At 45.9% G+C, this 25,959-nt stretch overlaps 1 protein-coding gene across 2 annotated transcripts in view; it reads left to right on the top strand.

Annotated features, from left to right (window-relative positions):
* Positions 1–25,959, top strand: part of LOC147431139 (Pleckstrin homology (PH) domain superfamily protein) — an 89,687-nt gene that overhangs the window by 59,434 nt on the left and 4,294 nt on the right. For both annotated transcript variants that reach the window (XM_086493783.1, XM_086493782.1), the window contains 3 exons: positions 2,304–2,391; positions 24,701–24,923; positions 24,993–25,073. In XM_086493783.1, the coding sequence (XP_086349909.1) occupies positions 2,304–2,391; positions 24,701–24,923; positions 24,993–25,073 (392 nt within the window). The remainder of the gene's footprint in view (positions 1–2,303; positions 2,392–24,700; positions 24,924–24,992; positions 25,074–25,959) is intronic.

A 25,959-nucleotide genomic window follows, 5' to 3' on the forward strand; every position in this document is an offset into this window, starting at 1 on the left:
TCATGGCGCCTCTCCTCTGTGCTAACGAGCTCCTGGCGAGCATGTTGCAGCTGCGCCTCCAACCAAGGACTGTCTGGATGCTGCTCCTGCATCCTCTGCAAGGAAGCAACACCCCGGTGGAGACGCTGCTCCTCTTCTCTCTCTGCAGCCAGGCGAACGGAAGACTCCTGAAGAAAGAGTCGACTAAGCTGAGCAGGTCGTGAGGCCACTTTGTCAGCAGGAGAATCTTGTATGTCTAAGCTCTCTGTTCAAAGAGCCTCCACTCGCTCTTTGAGCGTAGAGTCCGGCAAGACCCTCTCAGGGGGGATGCGTAGCATCGTGCTCCCCTCCTCTTCCTATCAGTCATAGTGAGGATCACTGGTGCATGGTGCGAAAAGGAAGTCCGAGCCAAGATGCCAACTGACCCACCCAAGTCACAGAAATGGTCACTAGTGTAGAAGCAATCTATCCGAGATAGATTCGCGCCTCCCACTCTGCGGTCCGCCGAATGAGAGAAGGCCAGGCTGTCTGGGGGCCTCACAAAGCTAGAATGCTGCTACACATCTCAAACCCGCAGTCATACAAACACCTCCCAAGCTGTCAACTCAATTCCATGCACAATAGTATGTCTACCATCAATCCTGTTAGAGGGGTCTTCCATCATGTTGAAGTCACCCCCTATGCACCATTGCTCTGCCTGCGGCAGAGACTGAACAATTTGAGACCAAAACTCTGCACGTGCACTCGCCACATTGGGCGCATAGATTTTCGGGAAGCCCACAAGGCAACCATGAACCTGCATAGTGATCCACTGCGCCCTGCCTGGCACAATAATCCCTCTGTCCACAATGGCCTGTTGCAAAGAGTTTGCAATAGTCATACATACCCCGCCTTGGATGCCTCCAGGTCCAAATGCAGTTGAACAAAAAGTCTCCACACAAAGCTAACCACAACGTCTAATGCGGCTCTCACATAGATGATGCTCCTGTAGCATAAGAAGGTCAATCTCTCCTCCCACAAGGCATCGCTGAAGCTCCTAACGTAGTCGGCCTCTTTGACGTTGAAACTCGGGCCCACCTAATCCCTGTACGTTCAATGAGACGATCCTCATGGGGAGCAAGAGAACTGATACTGCAGCAGCAGCTAACCGTGCTATCTTCGAGGCAAGCTTGGATGGGGAGTAATCCGCATCCGAGCGTCCTCGAGATAGGCGTGACTGCAAAGAGTGTCTAGCCCAAGTCCAAGTAGACCGAGCCGTGTGCAAAGCAACCTCCTCTATCCAAGAGTCCTCATGTATGTGTACATAACATGGCGGGCTCTGCGTGTCAGCAAAGAAGTGAACCACAATGTGTCTACATCCTACTGCGTCTGGAGGTGTCACAAAACTTGGCCAACGGCCATAGAGTCTGAAGCAAGTTTGTAACCCCTAGGTCTCCCATGTGATGAGAGAACTCTAGGGCCTGTGTCTGCAGCCACTCCAACACTGAGTGTATAGTCCACTCAGCTTGGTCCCTGCCGCATAGGAGAAAAGAGAAGCCAACCGCTGAGTCCGAGGCCTCTATCCCCCTAGCTGCAAGGAACAGTACATGAACTTTGGAGCAGGCTGCCTCAAGGTTTGGTGAGCGGTTGTCGAGAAACCGTGTAAAGTCGTAGGCAAAGAAATCCCAACGGCGATGAATGTCGAAGCTCGTCAGACCATGAGGAACTATTGCAAAGGGAGACGTCTACACCAAAAGAGGGGTTCGCAAGACAGGCTGCCCCTCCTCGCTAAGCGACTCGTGGCAAAGGCGTTGCCAAGAGATCTCCTAGCAGCCGAGGAAGGCCTTGACCTGCCCCCTAGGACGGCTGCGAGACTGGAGCGGGAGGAGATGAGGGAGCAGGGAGGGGGGGGGTGGGGGGGGTGGGGGGACGGAGGGGGATCAACAAAGGTAGGAGGGTGAGATGGAGAGGCAGAGGGAACAGGAGGGGGGGGGGGGGGGGGGGGGGGGGGGGGGGGGGGATGGAACTCGGGGGGAGGAGAGGCTATTGAGGGTGAGGCTGGAGCAGGGACCTCGTCCTGCTGAAGAGGGTCGAAACGGTTTCCCGTGGGAATCCACTGCTGCTGGGCAGGATCCTGGGGACCACTCTGACTGCCAGGCATTAATAATGTGAGAGTAATTGCCTTTCGTCCGTTTGAAGACATCTGTCTGTCTCTTCTTCATGGATTCTAGGTACATTTTTCAGTCTTTTAACAGTTTTATTGCTTCGTTGCATCTTTCTATTTTGGATTGCTTGTCCAAGGTAGATAGTGATACTGTGTTTGTTTTGGTTTGCTTGTCAATTAGTTGGGCTCAACAGCAATTGAAGGAGCATCCACTTGAACTTTGGCAAGAAGGGATTCAAGACTACCTTCGACATGCATCTAAAATTCAAGTGAGTTAACGGAGCTACATTTTTTGATTTTGTGACATTCCTTGTTGGTAGAGAATGTGTATTGAGGTCCTATGATGAGTAGAAGAGGGGAAGATGAAACCAATTACTTCATGAATTGTTGGTAAAGAGTGTGCATTGAGGTCCTATGATGAGTAGAAGAGGCGAAGATGGAATCAATTACTTTCATAAATTGATTTTGTGACATTCCTTGTTGGTAGAGAGTGTGTATTTGAGGTCCTATGATGAGTAGAAGAGGCGAAGGTGGAATCATTTACTTTCATTGTGCATGGTGGTCAATGACATTCTTAGCTCTTGTTTGCGCATAACAAATATAGTGGGCATGAAAATAAGCATGCCGCTGAAAACTGGGCTTTTGTATTAAGAAATGAATGTGATTGGGGAGAAAGAAGTTTTGAGAAGTGATGGAGCGCATATTGGTATGCATGAAGACTTTTGTCTCCATGTACGGGTTGTTTGAGGAGATGCTTGTTTTTTTAATGCCATTGAGCCAAAAAAATTCTTTTGAGGAAGTTATGGAAGAAAAGCATGAGAATGGCATTTAAAATATGAAGATCTCATGGCTGGCCATGTGCTTAATTTAAGATTCACGCAAGCAATAGGCTCCTATGTGTGACGATTGTAAGTGTGATGAATTTTGACAATAGTTCGATGAGTATTTGGCTTGTATTATGGTAAACAATTATGTCATTGAGTGGATCAGAACGTGATAAAGATAATGGTGATTGTGCAAATTCTTTCCTGGATGTGCTGCAAGCGAATGCTTGGACAATGTTGTTACTTGCTTTTGATTATGGTGATGATGCTATGCTGGGAGTGAAAAGGTTTTCTGCATTGTTATTAGGGATAGAACAAGAAAATATGACAGAATCGAAAAGCTATGGCTGATTTATATGCGTTTGGACGAAATTCTTAAGAACAAAGGCCTCCAATTTTATGTGTGTGCGGGCAAGAATTTTATGCGCTTAAGCATTGTGCCATTTTGTTCACTATGGTGACTTAGGTACTTCATATCACAGCTCTTTTGATTGTTATTCTGAAATCAATAATCTTTCTACATGTTGGGAAGCTGTATTAGAGTCTAGTTGCTTCGCATTTTGTAGCTGGTAGCTTAACTCTGAACTAGAGCTCCTTTTGCAGTAAGACTTAAGTATCTGTTCAAACTGACCTTTTGGCAAGGGCGGATCCTTGTTAAATTTTATAGTGTTCTTTTGGGGGTGGGGTTTTGTCTTTTTTTTTTTTGTGTGTGTGTGTGTTTTTGAGTGGGCCCTGGGGGCGGGGGGGGGGGGGGGTTTGTCTCAGCCAACTTCTATATTGCTGCCTTTTATTTAGTTCTTGAAAAAGGGCTATGCTCTTTAGGATAATGAATCCGGCCCATAGACTCGCTAAAGGGCGGTAGACTTTAGCTTTCACCCAATCTTTACACTTTTTTTTTTCTTCGAGAAAAAGATCCTTCCATCAGTTAATAAAACTGCCCATAGGGCTACAATCACCTCTACTAGAGAAGTCCATATCAACAGCAAGGGGAAAACTCTCCCAATGAAAAAAAAGTACAAAGCTGAGTCGTTGGCAAACTCAGCATCCAGTAGCTCGTCTTCCCGAATCGGGAGCTCTAACCCACGCAAGCCAACCTGTTGTGAAACCAAAAATCTGCTCATCGCCTCAGCATAGAACAAAAAGAGAAAGGGGGACTAGAGGACAACCCTGTCTGACCGAGCGTGTGAGCATGAAAACCGCTCCCCTCTACCCCCTGCCAAAAGCACCTGGCTTTGTGCATGTCTGTAGAGAGCTGACACACCTCTAATCCAAGCATCTGAGAAACCCATCCTGCGAAGAGTGCCCTCCAAAAAGTCCCAGTCAACTCGGTCGTAAGCCTTCTCAAAGTTGAGAAGCAGTATCACTAGATCCTTTCCTCGGAGACGCGCGAGGGCAGATGCCTCCCAAAAAGTGAAAATGTTGTCAAGGATACTACGCTCCTTGACAAAACCTGTCTGGGTCCCATGTATAATGCTCTCTAGTAGTGGCTGAATCCTCAAACTCAGAGCCTTTGCTAGAATTTTGTAGGCTGAGTTGAGGAGAGATCTATGGCTCCATCTCCGGCTTGAGTTTTTCAGCTATACTTAAATACCTTAAACTTGGAGCATTTGAAATGTGGAAATGGCTTAGACAATGTCTCTTGACGATGTATTTAGATCTTTGGCATAAAGACTATGGACCTGGCATTGGTTTTTTAATACAATGAATAGGTTATCTCTTTGCTCTGGATAAATCTTTGAACGGTTTGGTAAGTAGCCGGTGTGGCAAGAGTAGTATTGTCTCTGAATGGACTACACAAAAAAAAACATTATGTTGCATGGCACCAATGTTTGAATAGTTACATTCTCTTGTTAGAAAAAAGGGGGGGATGGATATATGACACTTGGATCAAAAGGGGTAGTGGCCTTCTGATCAAAATTTTAAATTATTTAAATAAGCTATTTAATGGCTCAAAAAATTGGGGTCTATAATAGTATAATGACCTTATTTATAACCTATAGTAAACTCACTTGTATCTCCACTGTCTAATCTCATCCAAGGAGCCTATAAGGTAAATCAAGCCCTCACTCATGTTGTCAGGCATCTCTCCTGTGTGCAAGATGTACTAAAATGCGATGCAGAGATCTGAACCAAGCAAGTCCTAGTACTCCAAGAAAAAACTGGGAGTCAAACCATCCTCTCCAGGACAGCTACCTGGGGGAAGTGCGCTCTCTGCATGAACCAAGCAAGTCCCAGTACTCCAAGAAAAAGCTGGGAGTCAAACCATCCTCTCTTGGACAGCTACCTGGGGGGAGTGTGCTAAGGGCCTCTGCAAGGAAGCAACGCCCCGCCGGAGACGCGTCTCCTCCTCCTTGGCTACAACCAAGCGAGCTGCAGACTCCTAGAGGAAGAAGCGACTAAGCTTAGCAAGTCCAGAGGCCACTCTACCAACAGGAGAATCCTGCGTGTCCAAGCCAGCCACAATGAGGATCACTAGTGCATGGTCGGAAAAGAAGTCCTTGCCAGAATGCAAACAGATCCAACCATGACACAGATGTGGTCACTGACGTAGAAGCGATCTATCCGTGATAGATTCACTCCTCTTGCTCTGCGGCCTGAGCGAGAGAAGGACAAGCTGTTTGAACTTTGGGGGCTTCACAAAGCCTGAATGTTGCCAAATATCCGAAATCCTCAAGGTCATACATAGACGCTCCCAAGCTGCCAACTTAGCCCCGTGTACAGTAGTAGCATGGCTACCTCCAATCTTGTCAGAGGGGTCCGTCGGCATGTTGAAGTCTCTCCCAATACACCATTGCTCTGTGTGCGGCAGAGACTCAACAATGTGAGACCAAAACTCTGCACGTGCACTTGCCCCATTGGGGGCATAGATGTTCAAGAAGCCTATGAGGCAACCTTGAACCTGCATAGTAATCCATTGAGCCCTGCTAGGCACCATAATACCTCTTCCCACAATGTCCTGTTGCCATGAGTCCGCAATAGTCATACATACCCCTCCCTGGATACCACTAGGTCCAAATGCAGCTGACCAAAATGTCTCATAACGCTCATGCAAAATCTGACCACATCCTCTAATGTGGCTCTTGCAAAGTGTTGTTCACGCAGCATAAGAATATCAATCTCACCACCCACAAGGAATCACTGAAGCTCCTGTGCAACCGACCCCGTTGGCACTAAAACTAGGGTCCTCCTAATCCCTACACATTCCATGAGACAATCGTCATGGGGTCCGAGAAAGAACCGATGCTGCTGTAGTAGCTAACCTCGCTACTTCGAGGTCGGCTTGGATGGGGAGTAATCCGCATCCAAGTAACCCTGAGATAGGCGCGAATGTAAAGAGTGTCCAACCCAGGCCCAAGAAGAGCGTGTCCTCCGTAGGGCTACCTCCTCTGTCGAGGAATCCTCATGTATACATACATAGCATGGTGGGCTCTGTGTGTCAGCAAAGAAGTGTACCACAATGTGTCTACATCTCGCTGTGTTCGGAGGTGTCACTGAGAACTTGGCCAACAAGAAGTGTACCACAATATGTCTACATCCTGCTGTGTTCGGAGGTGTCACTAAGAACTTGGCCAACGGCCACAAAGTCTGTACCAAATTTGTAACCCCCAAGTCTCGTGTGTGGTGAGAGAACTCAGAGCCTGGGCCTGTAGCTCATCTCTCGCAAGGCGGTTCATTGCAAAGGCGCTGCCGAGAGATCTCCTAGTAGCCGAGGAAGGTCCTGCCCCTTGGGTCGGCTGTGGTGCAGGAGCAGGAGAGGATGAGGAAGCAGGGGGGTTGGTGGGTGGAGTGGGAGGGGATGGGGGGACCACGGGGGGGATGGAGGCAGGAGAGGGAGGGGGGTGGGTGGGGTGGTAGAAGGCTCGAGGAGAGGAGGGGCTGTCGGTGGTGAAGCTGAGGTGGAGGGTGGAGCTTGCTGTAGAGGGTCGAAACAGTTCCGGGAACCCACTTCTGCTGGCCTAGAGTAGGATGACCACTAGGGGGCCGGATTGGCGTGGTGGTCCCTGGCGACGCTGACCACGTGCCTGCTGCCAACCCTCTTCTGTCTGGGCTCATGTGCCAAAGGTCGGGGCCTCCTCCGTGGATAAGCCTTCGCGAGATGGCTCATCTATCTACAAATGAAGCACTGATTTGGGAGGCCCAAATACTCCACACTCTAGCGGAGCCAACCACCAATCACCCGAGGTAGTAGAATGACCTTCGAGAGGGTGTGGGTGTCTCGAACCAGAACGCGTACTGAAGGTATGCCAATTGCCTTGGCAACTACAGAGGCTGCCGTGCGAGGTGTCTCCAGGACAATCCCAATCTCTGAGCCAATCTTGGACAGGAGCGGGAGGTACTCTCTCCTCAGGCCGAGGAAGCAGATTGAGATGGGGAGGTCTACCTCCTCGACTAGAACATTGGTAGCTGGGTTGAATCCATGATGCGATTGTCGAAAATGAGCTCGAATTGCTCGGATGGCCAGGGGGCTCATCGCAATGACCTTGGACGCCATCTCAGGGGTCTTAAACATAGCTACCCGGAACATGGAATGGAAATGGCGACAGGATCCCCCGTGGAACGGGGAAACGGCGAGGTCCGGAATGAGAGGCATAAAAACACCCAAATAATGCAATTTAAAGCTCTGTGTGATTGAATAATAGTAGTGTGTCAAAGTCCTTTGACTCTAATACTCACAAAAAACTTGATTTGAAGACCATTCAACCTTACTATGGCAAACGTGTGTCCTGAGAGCTTGAGAGGGGGGGAGGGACGCGTGGAGAGAGAGAGCTTGAAAGTTGAGAGAGAGAGAGGGAGAGAGCTAGAGAGAGAGGGGGAGAGGGAGAGAGCTTGAGAGAGAGGGGGAGAGGGAGAGATTGTTGAAATTTGCTCAAGATGAGTGCTCCGAACTGCGCTCAAGGTTCCTTTTACTTATGGAAGGGAGAGCCTTCCGTTCCTTTAGTGAGAGAGTGCAAATGATCACAAACAAAGTGGTAAACACTGTGAATGAAGGTGCTGAGACAGAGAGATAGAAAGAGAAGAATACGACACCAGAATGTTGTCAAACCCTCCTCCGAAGGCCCCACTCTCTATGGCGAGAGCGGTCTACTATTGATTGCACAAATCTCTACAATGCAATGGACTTGCCGACGATGTCGACGAAACGATGAGGACGACGGCTGAAATCTGAAAACGCTAATGGCTGAAATCTGCAAATCTTTATCTGCTGAATTTTGACTCTATGTCGGTGACGACGGCGATGCCGACGATGCGCTGAAAATGCAGATGCTGAAATCTGCGTTTTCCGGGCTGAATCTGCAAACGCTGGCTGATCTGTCTGTGCGGCGAGGATTTGCTGCGTGAAGGTGAGATCTGCGAGGTTTGGGGGTTCTATTGCGGAGTCTGACTGCTGAAAACTGAAAATGCTGATGCTTCTAGTTGTTCTGTCGCGGCGAATCTGCAAAACGCTAGAAAGTCCTAGTGATCCAAAAAGGCCAGGCCTCTTGCTGTCCTGATGCAAAAACACTAGGTGAACTGCTGTGCTCTGTTGTCGCCAGGTTGATCTGCAAGTTGCAAAACGCTGGGCTGAGCTGCAATTGCATGAAAACGCTGGTTCTTGGTGATGGTTGAAAACGCTAGTTTGACTGCCGGGGGTCTTGCTTGAGAAGGTGCACTGTTGGACACAGATCCCTGCTGCCTCTTCTGCCAGAAAGTGCTAGCGCTAGGGTTTCTTATATACTTCCTGACTCAAATTGCCCTTCCCAGTTTCCCAAAAGTCACTTAAAAATAATAAGTGAAAATTTGCTAAAATAGGGAAAATAGGTCTACGCACTGTAAAAAATGCTCTTGATGGGTTCTGACTGAAATTTGATGATCCTGCTGTGTGCAACCAGAGGATATGCATCTACCGTAAGTGCCTAGACATGCACGGTCTGCTAACAGACTCACGAAAGTGTAAGAAGACTTGGGTTCGGTGCTAATCTAGACTGATTGAACCCTTGTCATGAAGTAGCTTGTTCACATACACATAGGGTTAGATGTGCACGTCACATCCCCTCCTTTTTAAAGTGAGGTATTGGTACCGAACTGTATGGCGTCGAGGGAGATCGCCAACAACGGAATCTTGGAGAGGACTCTTCGCCGGCCTACTCTGATGATGCGTGGGTCATGCGATACTTGAACTTCATAAAGGTCTGCAACGCTTGCTTGTTTGGGCCGCGTCGAAAGCGACACAAAGTCATCTGTGGCTCCTTCAATGCTTCAACTTCGTCTATAGTCATATGTCTACCTTCTCCAAGAATCTCCGAGGATGAAAATTCCTAAAACCACTTCCAACACAAAAACATGAACATACCCATTCCATGTAAAGTGACTGGAAAAATTCTAATCTTCTCTAAAAACTGTGCATGCAATGTAGATGAACATATAGATGGAGTGCCAAACCGTTCATCAAACACACGCAAACAATGGAATCGAAACTTGTCTTTCTGATCTAAATCAATCAATTGTGGCAAATCACAATGGAAATGCCGATGCTTGATGCTCAATCCTTCTTGTGCTCTTTCTGATACTGTGTCATGCCAAGGAAGAGACATGGAATGTGAATTCCTTGAATGTAAACATTTCATCTTTTGATGAGTAATCCGCATACATCCGTGCTCATTCATGAGTGAATCGTGTTCATCGTACCATATGTCATGTCTATGAAAAGGGATCACATATGGACGGTGACTAAAATACAGGAAAGCATCACGAATGAAACACTCGAACAATGCGTGTTGACTAATCATTCGAACACATAATACTTCTTGTTGGGGTTCTTTGGACCTTGACTCAAGAGCCAAGATCGGGTCTTTGTGATTGATCGTATCTGCAATGAGGTTAGCTCATCCTTGTGAACAAGCACATCTTTATCCTGCAAATCATCATGCTCGTGAGTAATCATATCTTGATAATGCAAATCATCATGCTTATCATTATCATGCAAATCATCATGGTGATCATCTCGCTTATCATTATCAAGCAATTCATCATGCTTATCGTTATCATGCAATGCATGTGTGTCGTGCTTTGGAAAAGAAGAGACTGAGAGAGTCTCCGGATTCTTTTTAATCTTTGTCTGCACATTAGAAATGAGAGATGAAGAATGAACAACTTGCTCTCCACGAATGACAATCGGAGAGTCCCAATCAATTAGAGGGTTATGCTCACAAAACTATTGGATGCCCAAAAGCATATCACATCCTGAAAGAGGAGAGACTACAAATCTTCTGCGAAAGGACGCTTGTTGAACAGTGAACAAAACATCAAGGCACTCGTGCGTGATGAGAGAGTCAATACCGGGAGAGAAACTCGACACCTCGAAAGGAGATGTCTTGCTAACCTCCAAGCGCTCTCTTTTGACAAGAGAGTCACTAATCAAATCATGCATACTGTGTGGGTCAAACAATATGACAAAACGCTGACCCTTCACATGACCATAACAGTTAATGAGAGACTCATCAATGGGAGGATCATGAGAGACTTGGGTCACACTCGTGTTCTCATTTATTGCATTGACAGAGGAAGTGGGTTCTGTGGGTTCTTTAGATTCATTAGAGTCAAGCTTAGGACATGTTCTTTTTATGTGACCCTTGATGTGACAATGAAAACAACGACCTTCCTTAGAATAAATGCTTTGTTCTTCCGACGTGATGTATCCTCTTAAAATTCCTTTTTCTATCTTTTCATATGGAGTGAGCTTAGGTTTAGCAATTGTGTTAGCTTTACCCTTAGGTTCCTTTTTAGTGTTCTTTTCTGAGAGACTAGAGGAAGATTGGTTAGAAGAGTTACCATTCTTACCGCTCTTACTGTTCTGAGGGTTCTGAGAAGTCTGAGAGGTACTTGTGGAAGTCTTGTTTTCCTTAGGCTTTCCCTTGTTGTGCTTCATCTCTTGTGCGAGAGCAATCGCTAGCGCCTTGTTGAGATCGATTGGGTGGAGGACTTCGACATCAAACCTGATATAGTCATCCGACCCGAAAATGAAAGCCTCCTTGCGCTCATCATCCGATTTGCGTAATTGGGTGTCGAGCTGCAAAACACGATTAGAGAAAAACATAATTGACATACCATTTTGCTTGAGACTGTGCCAATCGTCTTTCAACTGTGCTAGGTACTGTGGTGGCATAAACCGCGCCTTGAGCTTGTCTTGGAAGTCAGCCCAATTGAAGGAAAGGGGCGTGCCTTCCTCGGTTTCCTCTAGGTGCGCGGTCAATTGTGCCTCTTGCCATGCATGGTACCAATTAATGGCATCACTGGTAAGGTACATAGCTGCCGTCAAAACCTTGCTATTTCTTGTCTTCTTAGTTGTCGCAAAATAAGCATTAAATTGATGCAACCAAGAATGAATAATCGTAGCATCCGTCTTACCATCATACTTACTGAACGTGATCTTCTCTGTGACGGGTTTATTGGAGTTCGAATCTTGGCTTGTGTCACTTGATGAACTACCAACATCTCTGGCCGACTCGGACTTCGAGGTGAGAACCTATCGGACCAACTCTTGCATGCGTAGGTCTCTCTGTACCTCACACTCGGCCTCCAAGGCCGCTCCTTTCTTGCTTCGGCCGCAAAGCTCGCTTGCTCACGCTCACGCTCAATAGCTGCCTTTCTTTCTTCGCGTGCTTCAGGCTCGCGCTCCAAGGCAACGCGATTCGCTTCTTGTTGTAACATCATATCCATCATCGACTTGACCAAAGCCTCCATAGGATTTGGTGCAAACTGTGGCGTAGATGGGGAAGGGGGCGGGTCGGAAAAACCTCCTGGTGGGAAAAATTCTTCTTCACCTTCTTCATGCTCATCACCTTCATGCAAAGTATCCATTCCGCTTTGGGTGATGACCATACACTTGAAGTCTTGGGTTCTTAAGTTTACGAGGAACTTGGGTTCTTGGGTTCTTGAGTCTTGAGGTTCTTGAGGTTTTGGAGTCTTGAGGTTCTTGAGGGTCTTGAGGTTCTTCTTTAGCTTGCAATCTGTGTTAGAGAAGGATCTTCTCTTCACCCGAGCTCTTCTCTTTCTCACGGGCGCACCCCTTGGCGGCCTTGCGCTCACACCAAGGTTGCTTTTTCCCACCTCACATCGATTGGCCGGCCGCTAAGTACACGGTTCGCTCTCAATGAGTGAAAAGAGAAACAAGGGAAGGCTAGACAAGCCCTTCTTTCTTGGGTTTCCTGTCACTCTTCAAAAACACAATTAGGAATCGACACGCCCAAGAGGACTTGGGTTACATGCGACCGCAACAAGCAAAAAAATTTCTATGGTTCTTTCCGTGACTAATACAGAACACTGCCAAAGCTGTGATACCAATGTAGGGTGCAGCGTATGTGATTGTTGAACTTTGCTCAAGATGAGTGCTCCGAACTGTGCTCAAGGTTCCTTTTACTTACAGAAGGGAGAGCCTTCCGTTCCTTTAGTGAGAGAGTGAAAATGATCACAAACAAAGTGGTAAACACTGTGAATGAAGGTGATGAGACTGAGAGATAGAGAGAAAAGAATACGACACTAGGATGTTGTGAAAGACTCCTTCGAAGGCCCCTCTCTCTATGGCAGAGCGGTCTACTATTGATTGCACAAATCTCTACAATGCAATGGACTTGCCGACGATGTCGATGACGATGAGGACGACGGCTGAAATCTGAAAACGCTAATGGCTGAAATCTGCAAATCTTTATCTGCTGAATTCTCACTCTATGTTGATGACGACAGTGATGACGACGATGCGACGACGACGCGCTGAAAACGCAGATGCTGAAATCTGCGTTTTCTGGGCTGAATCTGCAAACGCTGGTTGATCTGACCGTGCGGCGAGGATCTGCTGCGGGAAGGTGAGATTTGCGAGGTTTGGGGGTTCTACTGTGGAGTCTTACTGCTGAAAACTGAAAACGCTGATGCTTCTAGTTGTTCTGTCACGGCAAATTTGCAAAACGCTAGAAAGTCCTGCTGATCCAAAAACGCTAGGCCTCTTGCTGTCTTGATGCAAAAACGCTAGGTGAACTGTTGTGCTCTGCTGTGCTAGGTTGATCTGCAAGTTGCAAAACGCTGGGCTGACCTGCAATTGCATGAAAACGCTGGTTCTTGGTGATTGCTGAAAACGCTAGGTTGACTGCCGGGGGTCTTGCTTGAGAAGGTGCATTGTTGGACACAGGTCCCTGCTGCCTCTTCTGCCAGAAAGTGCTAGCGCTAGGGTTTCTTATATACTTCTTGACTCAAATTGCCCTACCTAGTTTCCCAACAAAAGTCACTTAAAAATAATAAGTGAAAATTGGCTAAAATAGGGAAAATAGGTCTATGCACTATAAAAATGCTCTTGATGGGTTCTCACTGAAACCTGATGATCATGCTGTGTGCAACCAAAGGATATCTACTCTAAGTGCTTGGACATGCACGGTCTGCGAACAGACTCACAGAAGTGCCAGAACACTTCCTAATCTAGACTGACTGAACCTTTGTCATGAAGTAGCTTGTCCACGTACACATAGGGTTAGATGTGCACGTGACAAGAGCCTTGTGTACTCTAGAGTGTAGAGTCTAGACTAACGAGGCTAGAGCTTGAGAGTCAAGACTCCAGACTCGAGAGGGTAGACTTGAGCTTTGGCCCTTGAAAGCTTGTGTGTATTGTGAAGGTAAGGGGTGGGGGAAAGGCATTTAGTAAGGGGGAGCCTCGCAAGATAAAGCACATAAACCTGAAAATTTGGCCGTTCCAGATTGGCTGTTCCGGTACCAAATGCCTATCCGGAACGTTCGGTCGTTTCGGGCCATGAAACCCCTCTAGAACGCCGTTCCGGCATTCCCAGCCCACAGAGTGGCGTTCCCCGGTAACTATGGTCTTAAGCTCTATGTGGTAGTAGCCACGTCCTAGAAACTGAACGTCGATGATCTTGTCCACCTCTGCTAAAAGACGGGCCTGGAGGAGATCACGCACCTCCCCTCGGCTAGGTCGGGTGTCGATGATCTTGCAGATAACAGAGGTGGCCTAAAGGCGCGCCACCTTTGCCCCTAAGCTCGCTTGCTTTGTCGGTGAGAGAGCAAGTTGAATGGTGGGTTCCGCGGGGTCTGGCGAGGGGGTTTCCGTCGAGCCCCTTTGTGGCGGAGCAGAATCCTCCATATGTGTCTGCTTCTGTGATGGCGAGCGAAGGTGGATCGAAGGCGTCGAAATGCAAGGTGAAGCGACATGGCGAATCGATGCCGCTTGGAAACACCACCAAGGACGAGCTAAGGTGAGCAACCAAGAGAGCGAGGTGGGGGTGGTTGGTGTGAGGGCAGCGCGAGGAGGGAATGGAGGGTGGGCCCCGGCTATGGGCAGCTTAGGGTAGGGCGTGTGGCGGGCAGCTCTGGCGCGACGAGCAGCTCAGGGCAGCACGAGGGGGGGGAGAGATGGGGTGGGATGGTAGGTTTAGGGCAGCGCAAGGGAGAGCTTGGATAAGGGCAGCGATGGCGAATGATCTTTACACTGTTAACTTCATGACACAAAGAAACTTCAGGAATAAACCTATGATTGGAATTTAACACTTCAAACAAACCACGGCTTGGCAGCTTGTCATAAAATCTAATATCTAACCAACTCAAATGATTTTCTCATATTAAATTGATCACTTAATGTGGGAGAATAAACGGGAACAAGTGTTAAGATATAGATATGTGCTTATAGATCTATCTCAACACGGGGCCAATAGTAAAGGGGCCCAAATGGGAGATGGTCTATCAAGAGCAAGGCTAACCAATGGAGCATAAGACCTTAGGGTTAGCTTCATTGAAGACCTCCAATAATGTGTGTAAAAGTCCTTTGACCTTAGGTAAGCTAGGGCTGAGCTTGAGGTGGGAACCCGGCCCAAACTCGAGGTGTTTGTCCTACTTGAGGTGCTTGTCGTGCTTGAGGTGTTTGTCCTGCTTGAGGTGCTTGATTAAGGTGCTTGAGGTGCTTGACTTACTCCATGCTTGAGGTGCTTGACTTGCCGCTTGATTAAGGTGCTTGAGGTGCCTTGACATGCTTGCCTGAGATGCTTGTGGGAATACCCCCTAGTCCAAGTGCTTTGTCATGCTTGATGACTAAGGTGCTTGAGCTCCTAAAGTCAAAAGCATCCCTACAAGAGGGGGGGCGAGCCCTTTTCCTAGGGATTAGAGAGAGAACACACACTCACACTCACAAGGGAAGCCCCAGCTTGAAGAGGCAGCAAGGACACATGTCAGGTCCCTACCCATGTTACCTTCATGTGTTGCTTGAAGCCTATTGGCTAGGCTTCAAAGGGGTCCAATGATAAATTACTTGAATTATCTAATTGTTTTTGCATTTATCAAGTCCTCTCTCTCAAAGGGGAAAGGGGGACACTTGTCCCAAGGCTATCCCTGTTGCTTGCAATGGCTTCTGCTTGTGATTGGCTAGGCCTGGAGGGGTCCAATGAGCTTCAAGCATGAGCTACAAGGGGGGGTCGACCCAAGCAAGCTAGGGGGGTGCTTAGGGCGTATACTCACCCACACACACTCACAAGCACTCTCATTGTGTACTATGCAAAGTGCAAGAGCTCCCTCTCCTTCTCCAAGCAAGTGGAGGTTGAGAGCCTACACCAACACTCTTGGCTATGGAGTGCAAATCCAACCAAGAGCCATGCTTCAATGCTTAAGCTTGCCATCTCCTTCTTCTTCATTACCATGCTATTATGTATGCTAGCAACAAGAGTATGATAAGTGAGGAACTAATTCTTTCTCCTACGAAATGTTTCAACTTTCTTCTTCCTCTTCCCTACCCTCATTCCCTGCTAGCTCTCTCCACCTTCGAAGGTGTTTGAGGTCTTGGGACTGAGGCTTGGGATAGTTAAAGCTTTCTTCAAGTTTATGTTATGTTTGTGATGCATGAAGCCTTCCATCTTCATGGCATCGCCTAGGTCACAAAGAACACAAAGACTGTATTGTAACAAGTCTCTCTTTATGGGAGAAATCATAATACAAATGCCTATTGGAGGGGGGACCGGCTCCACATAAATCCGGTCCTCAACTGTTGTCATGTTCTCTAAACTCTTTCTCTTGCAAAAGTATTGTCTATGCCAAGTTAACTAATTGCTATGATTATGTTGCTATCTTCAATTATGTCAACCCGCTATGCTCACAAAATCATTTCTTGAAAGTACTCTCATTAAATTCCGCTACTCTCAAATTGAATAGGCAAATTCCATTACACAACTAGTGTGCTTCCAAGTAGATAGTGACACTGTATTGGCCCCAAAGGTTGGCGCCCCTTTCGGTATTTCTTTATTCTTATTGCACTTGAGAAAAACCTGTAAACTTCTACAAGCTGTCCCACTTTTATTAGGCTGAAATTCCCCTACTCTCGCCCAATTTCAGCAGCATGACCATAGTAGAAGTCTCCACGGACAAAATCCCAAGTAAATGGCGATTTCCCACGCGTTGTAGCGCACTTTACAAAACCTGGGGAGAAATTACAGTACGCTGAATTCTCTATTTTTGGCCTCCAATATGCACCAAAACACATGTTCGGTGATTCCCTAGCTTCCCCAAAGCTCGTGGGACCTATAGGCATCCAAACTGGCCAAAACCCTAAACCTGCAAAAAATTACAGCAAGCTGTAATTCCCTGTTTTGTGCTCCGATTCGTGTGCCGATCACTTCTGTGGGTAGCCCATGTCACAACTTAGTGACGTGGCATAATGGCATCCACACACACTCTTGCAGGGGCAGCTCCCGGGAAACGCGGACTAAATGCTGACGTGGCCCTACGGCTGTCCGGAAAAAGCGGCGCGTTTTGCGGGCAGACAGCCACGTGGCAGTAGCGTACGGAAAAGCAGTTACGTGGGCTAGATTCTACGCAAGAGGAAGGGGAGAGAGAGAGAGAGAGAGAGAGAGAGAGAGAGAGAGAGAGAGAGAGAGAGAGAGAGAGAGAGAGAGAGAGAGAGCCTTTTGCTTTATTTTAAAAGGCTTTTGAGTTTTCAGCTTTTAGGGGCTTTGCTTTTGGCCTCCCTTGTAATGAATAAATAAGTGGGTAGGCCTCCCACTTCTCAAAGCATCTGGACGTAGAGTCTGAGAGTGAGAGCCTCCCACTCCCTTGTACTTTGAGTTGTAGATTAATACAAAAATAAATAGTGAAAGGGGTTCCAGTCTTTGGGGCCAATATCTCTAGGCACGGAACTCCGCCGGGCTGTGTCGAATCAATTGTGAACTGTGAACTGTTTTGAAGTGAATTCTTGTCGTGTCGCGATAGAATCTTGACTTGGAGTGTCCAAGTCTGTTACAGTGGTATCAGAGCACGGCCGATTTCTCTTCTACCGGGAAATCCGATCCTTTTTACACAGCACTTAATGGATTCAAGCAGAGATTAGTCGACTTCCTCTGCATCCGGAGATGCGGGAAGAGATCACGAGGAAGATTCACACGAGGAGTACGGCCCGCCTCGGCCCACTCAGGCGGAGCTTGACGAGATGGAGCGTCGACGATTGATCGACGACGCAACAAAGATGATGCTAAATTTTGCGAAGTACCCGAAATGCAAAACTTATGAGCCAGACCTCCTTCGACGAGGTGCACTCACAGTGGCGGTCAACCACAGAACCACCCCTTAAACCGGCACTCAAGAAACCTATTACTCCAAGGATGTTTACGGAGCAAGAATTAGAAGAGGTGGTTGATGCACGGATTTCTCAGCTTTTTGATGCGCAAAACAAAGCAGAAAAGCACGACAAAAAGCAGAAGAAAGGAACTGACTTCCTGGGTTATTTGGGTCGTCAGTCTACTTTTGCCTCGGCAAGAAAGCAGAAGAAGCATGTGCGATTTGAAGGAGTAACCAGTTCTTCTTCTTCTTCTTCTTCTTCTTCTTCTTCTTCTTCTGACAGTTCTTCTAGCTCCTCTGATTCAAGCGAAGAAGACAAAAAAGGAAAAAAGCAAAGCAAAAAGCAAAGCAAAAAGCAAAGCTTCGGAAAGGGCAAGAAAAGGGAAAAGAAGTCTAAATCTCGCCCAGTTGTTGACAGTTCTACAGAGGACTCGTCTTCAGATGGTTCGGACTCTGACGATAACAACTTTTATGCAAAGAAGAAGAATTTTTATAAAGCCAACCAGTATGGCTTTCTGGAAGATAAAAGCAAGAATGTCCGAGAGTTTAAAGAAGGTGGACAATCAATTAAAGAAGTTGTTGACAATTCTACAGAGGACTCGTCTTCAGATAGTTCGGACTCTGACGACAACAGCTTTTATGCAAAGAAGAAGAATTTTTATAAAGCCAACCAATATGGCTTTTTGGAAGATAAAAGCAAGAAAGTCCGAGAGTTTAAAGAAGGTGGACAGTCAATTAAATTTGACACGTTTTTTGGATATAGAGATGCTTTGAAGGCTTTGGCTTTCATACAGCAGTTTGACATAGCTTTCTTTGGAGGGAGTTACTCAGAGCACTTCAAGATTCGGAGGGCTACCTCTTACTTCAAGCAAAATGCTTGAACTTGGTGGTCCACTCTTCTACTGAACAGGACAATGCCAATTAAATGGCTGAAATTTAAAAGGCTTTTTATTTCTTCTTGGCTTACTCGAGAGTACGAACGAGACATATGAACTGCTTGGAACCAGCATACGAACTGCTTGGAACCATCTTCGGATGACCAAGAAGGATACTTTGGACGCATATTGCGAGAGATTCTAGAGCTCTTTTCTACCAACCTCTTCATTTAAGAAGATCTCGTTCAAAGAACAGATTAAGCGGTTTACCTTGGGACTTCCTACAGAGATCCGAGATCACTGCTTAGAGCAAAAGTCAGATTCTATTCAGGAACTGATGAGTCATGCGAAACGGGGTTTTGCCATTCACTCGGGCAGTTTGACCTACCCCATAGATGAAATCATGACGCAAAGGACCGAACAGACTTCGAACAATGAAAGTAGAAAGAGGAAGAGCAACCCAGAAAAGAAAGAAAAGGATGCACGACCCAAGCTTACTCTTCGAGAGAGTGCTCTCTACATCAAAGAGGGGAAGTGCTTTGGATGCGGGGAAATTGGGCATATCTCTGCGAAGTGCCCTAAAAAGGCACCGAAAGAACAGAACGACAAAGTTGAAGAAAGGCCTGAGAGTTCGAAAGCAACTGAGGAACGTGGACGAAAAGGCGAGATGAAAACAGGATTGGTTCCAGATTGCATGGGTATTGACCCAAGCACGATGGACGAGAGTACAGAACTTTGCCAAGCATGGGGCAAAGTGAAAGACCAAGAAGCCCTGATCTTCTTTGATGGAGGAGCCAAGGCCAACTTCATTTCACCTGAATTGGCGACGCGGCTCGAGATCACACGCGATCGGATGGGACCACTAGCGGAGGCAGTTCTAGCGGCACCTGGCAGGGACGTAGCCATTACATCTGTCATTGGCAAACTTCTGTTGCATTGTCAGGGGTATTTGGGGCATGAGGACTTCTACATAATGCCCTTGGAAGGTTGTGATGTCCTCTTGGGAATTCCCAGGTACCATAAGAACAATCCCGTGGTCGACTATCGGGCGAGAAAAGCGACTTTGATTGCAAAGAAGGGCAGAACCATTGTACTCGATGTAAAACTTAAGGGCGAGTTTGTCCCTATTGTATCGGCTTCGGCCGTTTCAAAATTAATGAAATCCAGTCTGTTTGTTTACTCGATCTTCTTGAGAGAATTGAATGATGAGAATAGGACAAATATGTCTGAACTTGATAAAGAACGCCAAGATTTTCTCCAGACTCATGCCAATTGCTTTTCAGAGGGCATGCCAGGCTAGTTACCATCCGTTCGTCCTGAGGATCATACTATTGATCTGATACTTGGAAGCACACCACCGAACCGGCCACCTTACCGTGTGAGCCGAGCCCAAAAAGGAATAGATTATGAACCAAGTGAAAGACCTCTTTGAAAGGGTCTTGTCCAGCCTAGTACTTCACCGTACTGCTCTCCCGTGTTGTTGGTTTTGAAGAAAGACGGATCTTGGAGAATGTGCATCGATTATAGAGCTCTCAACAAAATCACCATCAAGAACAGATTTTCGATTCCTAGGATTGATGATTCTTGATCAACTACAGGGATCCTCGTGCTCTAGCAGGATCAACTTGAAGAGCGGATATCATCAGATCCGAATCGCCCAGGGAGATGTCTACAAGACAGCTTTTCGAACAATTTTTGGGTTATTTGAGTTTTTGGTGATGCCTTTTGGCCTAACCAATGAACCTGCGACATTTAACCGGATGATGGACAGGATTTTTCGAGAGTATAGACTATTTGTTGGTACTTTCTTTGACGACATCATTGTTTTCTCCAAGGATGAGGCAAAACATAGAGAACATCTGCTACAGGTCTTTCAGACATTACGAGATCACAAGTTGGTGATTAATGCAAAGAAAAGGGAATTTTTCCTAACAGAGATACACTTTTTGGGACACATTGTCTCAACAACAGGAGTACAGATGGACCCGGCCAAGATAGAGACTATCCGTGATTGGCTCGATTTGAAGAATGTCCATGAAGTTAGAAGCTTCTTGGGCTTGTGTTCGTACTACAGGCGGTTCATTAGAAAGTTTGCAGAGGTTGCTTCCCCTTTGCATTTGTTGACGCAGAAAGGAGTCCCTTTCTCGTGGGGACCCACAGAGGTGACTGCCTTTCAAACATTGAAAGAGAAATTGACTATAGGACCAGTTTTGACTTTGCCGGACTTGCAGAAGTCATTTGAAGTATATTGTGATGCTTGTGGTCGTAGTTTGTGTGCGGTCTTAATACAAAGGCCATGTCATTGCCTACGAGAGCCAACTGTTCTCAAGGCTGGAATTGACAGCACAGATTTATGAGAAAGAGCTTTTGGCAGTTATCCATGCTCTTACTCAGTGGCGACATTACCTCCTTGGAGCGGATTTTATTGTCTTCACAGACCACCAGAGTTTATGCTACTTCTTGTCACAAAAGCAGCTATTGGAAAAGTAGATGTGGTGGACGGACATACAGTTTCACTTCCAGATTGTCCATGTGCAGGGATAGAAGAATTTGGTGGCTATTTCCGCGATTCATCATAGGAGCTTCGAGGATATGGTCAATCAGTATGCCATGGATACAGATTTTGCAAATAATTTCACTCGGATACGGAATGGGGAGATGGTAGCGGGATATTCCATTCGCGGCTTTTACCAAGGTCCGCGACGCTTTGCAGAAATCTCAAGAAAGACAGAAAAAGGCAGCAGATCGCCATCGTCGCGATTTGAAATTGAAGGAGAACTATTGGGTGCTCTTACATTTTGAGAAGGCACGCCTGAGAAAGAAAAAGGGAAAGGAGAGGCTTTTTCCAAAGCTTAGTATGCGATACTACGGACCTTTCCAGATCTCCTAAAAGATAAATGATGTCTCCTTTAGACTGAAGATGCCCCATACTTGGAGAATCCACAATGCTTTTCATGTGAGTCTCTTAAAGCCTTATAAAGGTGATGTGCCTGAAGATGGGGAGCTTGATGAGCAACCCGAAGTGGAAGAAAACGAGGAGATCCTTGTTTCAAAACAGATATTGGCACATAAAGACAGAAAGATTAAGGGTAAACTGATAAGGCGGTTCTTGGTTAAATTCAAGAACTATCCTGCATTGGATGCGAAGTGGATGGAGAAGGAGGACCTAGCAGATACTCCTCAGATTGTGAATCTTTACCTTGAAGCTTTTGGTTTAGTATAGTCTATTTCAAATGGAACCCCGAACTGAGCTTGGGCGGAATCTGGTGTAGTGGGTATGCACAAGAGGGGAGTTGCTCCGCTCCTTTGTCAACAGATTGCCTCAATTTTTGATACTAAAGTCATTGATGTCTCTTTGAGTTTCAAGGATAGTGTGACCTGACAGTATTCTGTTGTATGACTTTATGAACTGGAATTCCCGATAATATGAAACTGTTTGTTCTTGACTTGTTTAAGTGCAGGAACTAATAGACGAAATGATTGCAGCATTTTGGTCTGAATGATCTTGATAGACATGGTTGCTATAGGGAAAGTCAATCGAGCATCTACGAGGTTCTCAAGCGATCTAGATGCGATAAATCATGGTCTGAGATCCGAATGAATGTTGAATGTGATTTGTCATGTGATGTCTTGTGATGTCATGTGATGTGACTGTTGATTGGTACATGTGCTAGATGTGTGTTTCTAGATCGTCGGTACTAACAGTCAGTGTCTGCTAAGATAGTTTATGGCCTCTATCTGTTTTGCAGGCGTAATCAAGGGCGATTACAATGCTTTCAAGAGGGGGGTATGTCACAATTGAGTGACATGGCATAATGGCATACACACACTCTCTTGCAGGGGCAGCTCCCGAGAAACGCGGACTGAACGCTGACGTGGCACTGCCGCAGGGCTGTCCGGAAAAAGCGGCGCGTTTTGCGGGCAGACAGCCACGTGGCAACAGCGTATGGAAAAGTAGTTACGTGGGTTGGAGAGAGAGAGAGAGAGAGATATATAGAGACTTTTGCTTTATTTTAAAAGGCTTTTGAGTTTTCAGCTTTTAGGGGCTCTGCTTTTGGCATCCCTTGTAATGAATAAATAAGTGGGCTGACCTCCCACTTCTCAGAGCATCTGGACGTAGAGTTTGAGAGTGAGAGCCTTCCACTCTCTTGTACTTTGAGTTGCAGATTAATACAAAAAGAAATACCGAAAGGGGCGCGAGTCTTTGGGGCCAATATCTCTAGGCATGGAACTCCGCCAGGCTGTGTCGAATCAATTGTGAACTGTGAACTGTTTTGAAGTGAATTCCTGTCGTGTCGCGGTAGAATCTTGACTTGGAGTGTAACAGACTTGGAGTGTCCAAGTCTGTTACAGCCCGCGAGCTCCGGCACATGTAGGGTCACTTGCCCTTCGATTTAGACGAGATTCCTTGCGGGAATTCTCTCTAAATTATCCTGTATAAGCACCCAAGGCTTTTTCGAGTCTCCCCTGGCATGACCTTGCAGTTTAGGTGCGAAACCCTAAACCTGCAGAAAAACACAGCAGGCTGTAATTTTCTGTTTCGCATCATTCTGAGCGGAGCAAACACGTCTACGCCTCTCTCAAAAGCTCCCGCACGCAATGGGATGGTTCCCTTGTGAATTGGACGAGTTTTCACGCGAGAAAAATCTCCGTTTTGCAATTCTTCGCGATGGAATTGTGCGTACCTATAGGGGATTAGCAATTAGCTTGGCAAACGTGCATAAAATGCCCAGAGAAGTGTACATGGGCATCTGAGAAGCCCAACTAGAGGGGCATTACCATATGTGCAAAGGGGGGGGAGAGATGCACGAGATCGCGCTACATGAGACAAGGGAGAAGGCAAGATTTCCATTAAAGCTGGAGCACCTGCACCCACTACTCACACACACACTGTTTCACTTATGATAAAAATCAGCCTTCAGCCCCAATTTTGGGCACCTCGTCTTGAGCGAGACCTTCTGGAGTGAGAATTGACTTGGAGGTTGCTTTCTTATTGCCATGTGTCCTGTTTGCTCCTGTTGTTTTAATTCCTAGTACCCACCAACTTATAAAGTCTTGCCGAGGGGTCTAAATGACTTTAATTGACTCTAGCCACTTCTTTACTAGTTGGATTCCAATGCCGATCGGCCCAACCATCTCGTGGATGCTTGGCCTTAACTCATGCGGGTGAAACTCTCGGCCAACGGCCATTTCACACTGGCCATGCAATGTTCGAGCATTTGTGATTTCAACAAGAGGGTCCCAAAAATTAAATAAAAATCAAGGGAAAGAAAGCAAGCAAATATATATAGTGGTTGTCACAGTCTTGTGACAGATACCTAGTGAATTGGTGAAAGCTGGGAGCTCAAAACTCAAAAGCCCACTTATTCACTTAGTGCTTTATGCTCCTCTATGTTCTAACTTCTGTTGTAGTATGTATATAGGTTCTTTCTTTGATGGCTGAGTCTGCCTGTCACCTTTTGCCTCTTGATTGGAAAAGGAGTGCAGTTAAGGTCGTATGATTTGTGTCATGCCTTGGAAATTTGTAGTGTAATGCTTCATTTCATAAATTGTTTGCTCTAATTGAGGATTCAAGCAAATCAAATTTGTCTTATGTTATTAGGGTTCGCACGTCTAGGCCAACATTCTGTCTGCATTTATTTTTCAGCTCCTGTGAAATATTGACCGAGTGTTTAATAAGAAAAGCTCCAATGAAGGAAGCTCTATTTGTCCGATTGGCCTTTTGTTTGTATTTTTAAGCCCTTTTTTTCATTTATTGGTGTTATAATTAATTTAAAAATGTGAACTTATTTTACAGCCTTATACTTCCTTTTGATTGTGTACTGCACTGTTCTGTTTGTTGATTATAGCTTTTTAAGCATTTGATTATCGTTTTTGTAATTGTTTTCTCTGTTTTGCCAACCCTCATCGTAAGATCAGATTTTTATGTGTGTGTTTTCTTGGCCATAGTCTAATGGTAGAGCTTAGGGGTGATTTTGTGAACAACAGATCTTTTGTTACTTAACACTTCACTGGAGGCCTTCAGTTTTGAAAGTAAGAGGAGAGTTACAGAGTGTCAACAAAAGCCTATATACAATAAATATGGGAAACACCGTGAAAGATATACAAGTTACACTGTGTTAACAGTTTTCTAGATATGGGATAGAAGCTTTCTCAATTTGAACTAAAACAGTCTTTCTATACTTTTGCGTTGGAACTCGGTTGTGGACCATTGAATGAATCATTTGAGTGTCTGGCGATGAGGACCCTGTCACTCTTCTGTTTATTTTGTCTGGGTACCATATTCTTATCCTTTGTATTTTTAACTGCAGGATGATTTTAAAGATGTGATTGGATCATCTGCTCACACAGAAACAAATGTTGGTATGCAATCAAGATCTCTTTTTAGCACTCAAAATGCTTTGCCCAAGGTGACTGATGGTTCGATTGCAAGTGGCTTTGGAAAGTCATTGTTTGACCTTAAAGGAGGGCCTTCTGTTAGCCTATCTTTTCCATCCTTTGGCGTTGCATCCTTTCCAAAAGCAGCACCAACTGGTAAGAAAATTCTTGAGAATGGAAGGATGTTATATATGTTACGCGAGCTGATCGGTCTCTTATGAGTAGGATTGCCCTTTTTGAATATTCCTTCTGGATCCTCAGCTTTGAATCGTCCACCGAACAATGAGAACGATACGCAAGAGGATGGTACTTATTTAACCTTGTTTTTCTAGCAAATCAAAATTAGATGGATTGAAGGAAGAATTGATAGGCCTTGTTTTTTTGAATGGAATTGGTCGCTTACTCAACTACACTGTCACTTACTCAACTACACCAGTTGTCTACTAAGTCAAATCTCAGGTGTATGAAGGGAGTGTTCTCTTAAAATTAAGCCAACTGCCTTAAGGTGGTTTACATTAAAGCTCTACTGATCAGTGCGTGTTTTCATGGAGTATGATTGATCAGCAGCACTTTCGGTGCATGGAGTGTTCTAAATTTCAAAAAAGGCAAACGGTCTAGTGGTTATATCATTGGAGAAGTTTAAATGGCCCATCATTTTTCAAAGAAGGATAATTTCATGAGAAGCTATGGAAACAACTGTTTTAGCTGCCCTTCCTGCACGAAGGGTGTGGAAATGTATTTCCACATGCATGCATGCATAGTTCTTACATGAAGAGTAATAACCGCCAAAATTTCAACCACTGGTAAGTAAATGTGGATAATTTTCATGCCATGTGGTGAGGTCCACAAAAAGGTGTTCTATACTGGTTGTTAGACACTTGAAAATGATGGTCATCAATGTCCTCTGCAAAATCTATGAAGGGAATGTGGCATTTTGACGCATAGTTACTATTATAGAAAGGCCCTTGAGTAATCTAGCTTGTATTAGTGGTCGTCTCTTGGTGCATTTTGATGGAAGTCAAGATGTCAGATTATGTTCGCGTGATCACATTTTTGTTATCACATGATTATAACAAAAGCATGGTGTTCATGTTAAGTGGCACAAACCAACTCGTCAGGTAACCCAGGGAAGGTCCTTTCTATACCCTGTCGAGGTATACAAAGGACCCTGGTGGGGTGCACATCAAAGGAA

The sequence above is a fragment of the Adiantum capillus-veneris genome, chromosome 21 (genome assembly GCF_014529385.1).
Source record: "Adiantum capillus-veneris isolate H3 chromosome 21, ASM1452938v2, whole genome shotgun sequence".
In the NCBI taxonomy this organism is placed as follows: Eukaryota; Viridiplantae; Streptophyta; class Polypodiopsida; order Polypodiales; family Pteridaceae; genus Adiantum; species Adiantum capillus-veneris.